This window comes from Gossypium hirsutum, chromosome D11 (genome assembly GCF_007990345.1).
Source record: "Gossypium hirsutum isolate 1008001.06 chromosome D11, Gossypium_hirsutum_v2.1, whole genome shotgun sequence".
NCBI lineage: Eukaryota > Viridiplantae > Streptophyta > Magnoliopsida > Malvales > Malvaceae > Gossypium > Gossypium hirsutum.
In genome coordinates this window covers 43,384,883-43,392,626 of record NC_053447.1, presented here as the reverse complement: position 1 = coordinate 43,392,626, position 7,744 = coordinate 43,384,883, and the positions used below count along the sequence as shown (strand labels likewise).

At 32.9% G+C, this 7,744-nt stretch overlaps 1 protein-coding gene across 3 annotated transcripts; it reads left to right on the top strand.

Moving 5' to 3' along the window:
- The first annotated feature begins 855 nt into the window (after positions 1-855).
- On the top strand, positions 856-6,054 carry LOC107913706 (DNA-directed RNA polymerase III subunit RPC5). Of its 3 annotated transcripts, none has more exons than XR_005920630.1 (14): positions 856-1,422; positions 1,541-1,609; positions 1,688-1,795; positions 2,020-2,088; positions 2,189-2,350; positions 2,543-2,590; positions 2,847-2,953; positions 3,088-3,156; positions 3,357-3,408; positions 3,835-4,442; positions 4,591-4,803; positions 4,914-5,025; positions 5,574-5,704; positions 5,802-6,054. XR_005920630.1 is itself a non-coding variant. In XM_041104531.1 (13 exons), the coding sequence occupies exons 1-13, from the start codon at positions 1,054-1,056 to the stop codon at positions 5,643-5,645; spliced, it is 2,058 nt and encodes a 685-aa protein (XP_040960465.1). In that variant the 5' UTR covers positions 856-1,053; the 3' UTR covers positions 5,646-6,054. The 3 variants fall into 3 exon arrangements, 1 of the variants encoding a protein (XP_040960465.1); XR_005920629.1 differs by having other exon boundaries at positions 5,791-6,054; XM_041104531.1 differs by having other exon boundaries at positions 5,574-6,054.
- The last annotated feature ends 1,690 nt before the right edge of the window (positions 6,055-7,744 follow it).

The following is a 7,744-nucleotide window of genomic DNA, read 5'->3' as shown; positions in this document are numbered from 1 at the left end:
ATTCACTTTTCTCGGATAACTTAGGTTCGAATAAATTTTATACCAAAAAATATATATATAATAAACACTAATGATTAAACTAGCATTTTGAGAAAAAAGTATTGAAAAAGGTAAATAATGTTTTGATATATAATTTTTATTTAAATTTTTTTCTCAATTTAATTGATTTTAATTGATTTTCAGTTAACTTGTAATATAAACTCAATTACATTTTATATAAAAATTTATTAAATTCACATCATGGATGACAATAAAATTATATAAAAACTATATTTATTAAAAATGAATATAAAAAAATAAATAAGATTTTGATTGAAATAGTAAAATAAAAATATTGAAAACAATATGTACTATAGGTTCAATTTTTATGGTGTATAATTTTTTATATTTTTATATGGAAAAGATGTAAAAAGGTTAAGAAAAAACTTTTAAAACAATATAATTTATATTTAGTCATTATCTAATTCAACTAAATTTATGAATTATTGTTAAATTTAGTCCAAGTTTATGGACCTTGCACCAATTATTTTTTATTGAATTATTGTTAAATTTATTGTTCAGTCCAAGTTTACGTAGCTTGACTAAGGCTTCTTTTGGTTTGGCTTTGCATGCCGGCGAGGCACAGTTAGGGAAAAAATATGGTACCAACCTCATTGCTATGCTGTTTAGTTCAGCATGTCAGTCCAGTGAGAAGCCATCTCCACCACGCTGGTTAATTAAAAATCAGCTGAAGATTTCAGCACTAATTGAAATTAACTGAGCTGTTAATATTTTTAACAGACAAAAATATTCATACTTTTATTTATTATTTTACCATTTTATCCTTCAAAATTAAACTAATTTCTTTCCCATTCTTATTTTTCTTCAGATTTGGCAGCCAAATTCTGCTGAAAACTTCATCCGCTGTGCAACTGCTGCTCTTCAACTCTTCTTCAATTGACACTCCTACAAAACCCCACTCTCCTCCTTTCCCACTTCTCTCGAAGAAAAACATTAATCTTGTTCTCCCGGAAAAAACACACCACCAACAACAAGCCAAACAAAACGTCGAAAATGGACCTGGATGATTTGGGAGAGCTCGACGGTTCAAGTCAGGCCAATACTCGAACCACCAAATTCGCGCCCAAATCTTCCAAATTCGCACCCAAACTCAAATCCACCTCTAAGCCAAAACCTGAACCCTCATCCAAACAAGAGCCTCAAGACTCCGCGCCCAAACCCCAACCACCACCTGTGGAAGCAGTTTCCAAAAAGAAAGAAAACGATGAAGAAGATGTCAAGCCGCCGATGGTTGCTGAACCGAAAGCCGAACAATCGATATCAAATGGCGCGGTGAAGATGGAGATTGATGAGGAAACTAAAGAAGATGAGATCCTGACTGAAGCCAATAGAGAAGAAGATCAAGGAGAAGAAGAAGATATGGTTGTTCGCGAAATCGACGTCTTCTTCACTCCTTCAATTGACGCCGACTTCTATTTCCTTTATTGTTTAATTTTCATTTTTGCTTATTGTTTTCCCCCCTTTTGGAATCAAATTGCAGTTATATGTTTTGCAATATCCTCTAAGGCCTTGCTGGCGACCATACGAATTGGATGAACGATGCAAGGAGGTTCGTCTGTTTTTTCCCCTTCAATTTCTTTTTCTTTTTCTTTGTATGAATCAATCTTATTCTTTAGTTATTTTGTAGGTACGGGTGAAACCTGATTGTGGGGAAGTGGAAATTGACATGTCTGTTGATGTTGATTCGAATAATTATGACAGTGAATCTGCTAACAAATTGAAGATGACGAAGCAGGTTTGGCTCTGATATTACAATTTAATCAAATTTCAATCTATATATTTATAGGTTTTGTATTTTTCCCCGGAAACATGTTCCGAGTGCTTTGCATTGATAAATTTTTTACATACTGCTACCGCATTTGTTGATAAGTTGCATTGTCGCATTTGCTTTTTACATAATGTCTTTTCCATATAAATTTAGCTGCATAACCTAATTATGTATCCTCATTTCTTTTTCAGACCTTATCTTCTTCATGGCTGCCACCACGTCCATCTGGCTATGCTGTTGGAGTTTTAATGGGTGATAAGGTGTGTGCATCTATTGTCTATGAGCTTGTTTGAGATTAGCTATATAATTTTTTTTTCCCTTGATGGATGTTGTTGTTCTAAGGTCATTTTTATGGTGCAGTTGCACCTAAATCCTATCCATGCAGTTGTTCAGCTCCGACCATCATTGGCACATCTCAAATCTGGTGTCTCAAAAAGAAAGGACACATTGGCTGCTGAAGCAGAAGTTACTGTTAAAGTAGAACCTAACGATGGGAAAGCAGCTGGTCCATCAGCCAAGCAGGTGATTACTTATTATTGGGATATACTGTTATGAAATGTTTGAATTTAAGGTTCAGAATATGTGTCCAAAACGAACCTTGCTTTTGGATCTTTGAGCAATTTCTACTGGGAAATCTCTTTTTTAGTTTAACCCCTGTAGTTGCCTTTTGCATATTAATTCTATACATGATTTTCAAGTTTTACTTTGATGCAGAACCAGAAAGTGCAGTCCTCAACTGAGCAAAAGGCAGAAGATAAAGAGGTGTCACTTGTTATTTTAAACTTTCTTTTTGTTCGGCATGAAAGTATTTTCAATTGTACGTTAAATTTACATTGATACACGAGCAACTAAAATGGCTTGTAATTGTAGGATACTGTTACTGCTTGCTAAATTTTCACCAACTTGTAGTCTCTTGTGTTACTGGTGGACTTCATTTCCGTGTTCTGAAAATCATGAATTAATTAGATCGGCTCTTTTCTTTTTCCTTCTTTTTTGTTTCATTTCCTTCTCTTTCCAGTGTTGGGTTCCACTCAAGTATCATAGCTCCAAGAGTCATTTTTCTGCTCAGTATCTGCAGAAAATGATGGCAGAACAAAGCTCTCCAATTGAGTTTACTTTGAACCCGTATGTTTTTTACTTATTACCTGTTTATTTGTTGGCCCCTTATGCTAAGAATTTGAGAGAAGTTCGAAATTACTGTATTGAAGCATTAATAAGCTGTCTGTCTATTGCTTTGAATTGTTTCTCATTATCTCTAGGTATGATTATGTTGATTCCTTGTGTCCTCTACGAAGCAACAACAATAAAGCACAACGTTTATCCAGAAGGTATGGTTACCCAACTAGTTTATGTTACTAGCTTCCATAATTATGCAGACTTGGAAGATGCAATTTTGCATCTGCGTTCTCTATTTATGCTAGTTGTTCATGTGTTTGATATGTTCATGGCCTTATTAGGTGGTGGAAAATGCATCATCATCCTATCTTTATGTTTAATGATTTAAGGACCATGAAATTGTTTCTTTCAGGTTGTTATGTTCAATTCCACTTGAAGACCGTTTGAAGAAATTACTGACCGAGTTATGTTCAACTAAAGCTTCCACCTTTGACTTTTTTTCTGTGTGTTTGGGCATCTGCCTGATTTGGCTGCTGTCCCATATCTAGTAGTTTAAAAAACAAAATTTCACTCTGCAAGCTGGATCCATCATAAACTTTTTCCATATCCATTCCCAATGAACCTAGGCTTTTAGCTTACATGCATCTTTATCTTGCCCGAGTTTAGGATCACGGTCTTATAATATTTATAGCATCTTATTTGAATTAAGGAATCTTTAGGATCTTGCATTCCCCCCAACCCCCCCCCTTTTTTCTCATTTAAATTGAGTTTTGGAAAAGAAAGATTTAAGGCTTTGACAGTTAAATTTTACTTTGTTTAGCCGGCCTTGGTAGGGTATTATAATGTATTATTCCATTTAATCTTTCCAACTCCTTTTCTTCTGTCAATAGGGACGTCCTTTTCACCACTTCAACACTCTCAAAAGGCACTATGCTCCTGATGACCCAATGGAAGAAGTTTTTGAAGTCCTTCAGAAGCATGCTTTATTAGTGCAGGGACTCTGGGTTCCCAAGAGTTCATTATTATTTCCGGGGGATCCGTCTAAATCTTTAGCCAGAGACTATGTGCTTCTCTTATTCAGCAAGAACCCATTCATAAGCTATGACAAAGTAAACCACCTTTCCACAAGTCGCAAAGAAGAAGTGAAAGGCTTTCTGAAAATCTTAGCCATTGAGAGTCCTCCCTTGAAAGGTTGGAAGTTAAAAGAGAATACTGGTGAAAATTTCAAAAAAGAATATCCAGATATTGTTAAGAAACAAGAACAGATTTGGAAAGCTGGAGAAGGCAATGTAACTAATCATATTTGGCGAGGTGCAAAGGGTGGCCCTGGTAGAACAAAGCCTGGCACAGTCATAAAGTCAGAAAAAGCAGGGAACTCTGATAAAGTTGCAAGAAAGGTTGCACCTGGAGCACATGCTGGGAGGACAATGTCTGATGAAACTCGAGAAGCTATACCAAAGGCCCTGAAAAAAGTGTTTCAAACTTACAAAGTTTGCAGGTAGATTGTTTGAGGCTTTAACCATAGACATTTCAATATAACTGTAGTTTCATTCATCCCATCCTATGTTGAATGTATAAAACCTTGATTTATTTAAGCTGATGAAAGCTGCTTTATAATTTTGTTGTACTGCTTGTTTTGTTATTAGCTTGCAACTGATTCGCAAAGGTCTACGAGATTTGGCTCTGTCCCAGTCTACCCTTCTCAAGGCAGATGCTAGACTGGTAGTTAAGGCAGCATATGGTGCTGATGCATCTGAGCATGAGCTCCAGGATGTCGTTAGTCAAGTTGCAGTAGAACTTCATGGTGGTCTTTTTGTTATGAAGTCATCCCAAGAGAATCCAGAATGTGATCCATTGAGGTTGCATAAATCTGTTCAATTAAACATTTAAGCTTAAATAAATGATTATGGTCTTTATGTTCCTTTTACAAATTTTCCTTTTTTTCATCAGAATGTTATTTTCTATGCAGGGAAGTTGTGATTAGTCTTCTTCATGTGAAAGACAAGCTCAAGAAGGCTGAGGTCACAGCTGCTGCCCAAGTTAGTCTTAAGAGGGACATTACTAATAATGAATATAACAAGGTATCTTCTGTAATTTGATATGCTTCCTTGAACAGAATCTTAGATGATCATATCACTTCACTATATTGCCTTTAGGTTGAGACATGATTATTTGTTTGCATCAGGCATGCATAAATGTAAGAAGGTATATGTAAACATAAATTGCTCTACTCTATTACATTGTTATACCAAATACATAGATTTGACGTAAGAATGTATTATTTGCAACTTGAGAAGTATTTAGAACACCATAGAGATAATCATACAAGAATAAGTGGTATATGAGTTAAGATCTCTAGACTTGTCTCCAAATCTTACGAGTTGTGTCTCTAATTTCGTTTTGTAGGCCAAATTTGTACAACCGAACCAGGTTAATGAGTACTTCTAAATAGTGAGGGATGCTTTAATTTTAGGTTATCGAGTTAAGTTGTAATAGTGAGGGGTCAGCATTGAGTTGTAATCAGATATATTATCAAAGGACATTTCATTCCTTTCAACTGGATCATTGAACATTCCCATTCCAACTTTGCAATAAGATAATATCATCTTTGTTTTTGGTTTTTTTGCAGGTAATGAGTGATTTTTGCGAGTATAAAGGTAACTGGTGGGTATTGAAAAGTGGTGATGGGAAGCCAAGCTAATTTGATCTAAATTATAATGTTCATTGAGGATTGCTGATGAAAATAGGGCAAAAGAGGAGGTATTTAACCTTGAAATATATTAACAAAAATATAGTTTTGTGATGGTATGTATAGCTTTCTGTTTTGGTTTCTCATATACATTCAGTGAATTGATAGGCCAAATTACATGGGATGGGAATTTACGCATTGCACTCAGTAATTTCCGGTGGAACTCACCCTTTTTTTCCCCACGAAGGTACAATTAAGATTGATATTGTAGTAGTGGGTTCCAAATTGCAATGTTGTTGGATCGGGCTGGATTGGACCGGAACTTGGTTGGAGTATTGGTCTGGTTTGAGGGATTAGATTGGTTGACTCACAAATCAGTATAAATTAGTTGAATTGAGATAAAAAGAAATTGATTAAATCAGTTCTTTTCTTGTTTTATTCTTTTATAATTTTTTAGTAATTTATTTAGATAAATTGGATTAACTAATTGAATCGAGAATTAATAATTTAAGCAGTACAATTATCCGTATGGTTTTGAAAATCTTAAAAATGGAGTATTGCGCTGATCCTATCTTAGAGTTGGTAGTCGCGTTTGCTTTTTAAATTTTATCTATAATTTTTTCACCATTGTTGGTCTGTACAAATTTAGTTACTATAATTTCTGTATTTTAAAATTTTAAAAATGATCAGAGGTGACAAATAATAAATTTATGTACTCCTCAGTAAAAATTAAATTTGAATTAGTTTTAAATTTGTGTTATACAGGGATGCTTTATTCAAGTGAAACTTTCATATGTAGCATTGATAAAGCATATAAAACAATGTATTCATTTGCTACCTATAATTTTTGGAAAAAAAATTGATTATTTAAAGTTAATGTATCTTGTAGAAGGATTTTAATCTTCTAAAAGTTTTATAGTTCTAGTTTATTTGTATAATGAATCGGATTTACTTTTGTTTTGAGTAAAGGTTTTCTTTTTAATAATTATCAATCGCTTAAAACATTGAACGTACAAATGTTTTATTTGAAATTTATTCTTAGTGTAAATTTTAATTGTGATGAATTTAAGTTACCAAAATTATATTTGGTCATGATTATATTAAGGTTAAATTTTGCTGAGGTATTGACTAAATTGTGAAAAAGTAAAAATTGATGAGGTGAAAATGAGAATATTCAAAAGTTGAAGGGTTAAAAGTGTAAATTCAAAAATTAAAGGACTAAAAGTAAAAATATTCAAAAGTAGAAAGGAAATAAATGGAAATATAAAACTTGACCAAGGGTAAAATGGTCATTTAGTAAAAAATTGAGTAAAATTACCAAAATACCATTAGATGTGTGGATGAATTATGGCTGGATAATTATGGCTATTGGATTTACTTAGCCTTGAAGTATACACTTTTTAGTATTTTACAATTTAGTCTATCAATATAAAATTTCATAACCGCTATCAACCCACTTCAATTAAGCATTTATTCATAATACTATATTCTACACATTAACTTTTGTACACTTTACAATTTAATCACTTATTTCATACTTTCATTACACAACATTAATTCACTTTGAAATTAAATTAAATGAATATCTTCACTATACTTTAATCAATTTCAAATTAAATAATAACACAAATATTTTTAAGTTAATCACACAACTACTAATATAACAATTTCACATATTTTATACTTGAATTTTAATAGGTATAATAAAATTCTTAAATTATGTTATATTTAAAGTATTGACACCTTAAATTTAATTAAGGTAATGGTAAGTTTAATTCTTGATGTACTTACTAAGCTTTTACAAGCTTAATGTTTGTTTTAAACGCATAGGTGGAAGATCAGATTAGAGCTCTAGATTCAAGTTGTTCGAAGTAGCGACTTCAACATATCTGATCACATCATCAAAGGTTAGAAGAAAAGTATGTAATAAATTTTATGGTATAGAATATGACATGTACATAGGTTAAAACAACCTCCCTAAAAGATTTTTAGTGGAAACAAATGATTGAATTTAATTGAAATGTGGTATATGAACATTGTTTTAGGAGTTGTGAATAGAAATTCATGGGAGTCATGGAGATAGAAACCATGTCGCGACGAGCTAAGTCAGT

Bases quoted from the DNA above. Each gene is read 5' to 3' on its own strand.
- LOC107913706 (XM_041104531.1), top strand. From the start codon at position 1,054: ATGGACCTGGATGATTTGGGAGAGCTCGACGGTTCAAGTCAGGCCAAT. The intron at 1,796-2,019 runs GTTTGGCTCTGA...TTTCTTTTTCAG, and splicing joins AATTGAAGATGACGAAGCAG to ACCTTATCTTCTTCATGGCT. The intron at 2,089-2,188 runs GTGTGTGCATCT...TTTATGGTGCAG, and splicing joins GAGTTTTAATGGGTGATAAG to TTGCACCTAAATCCTATCCA.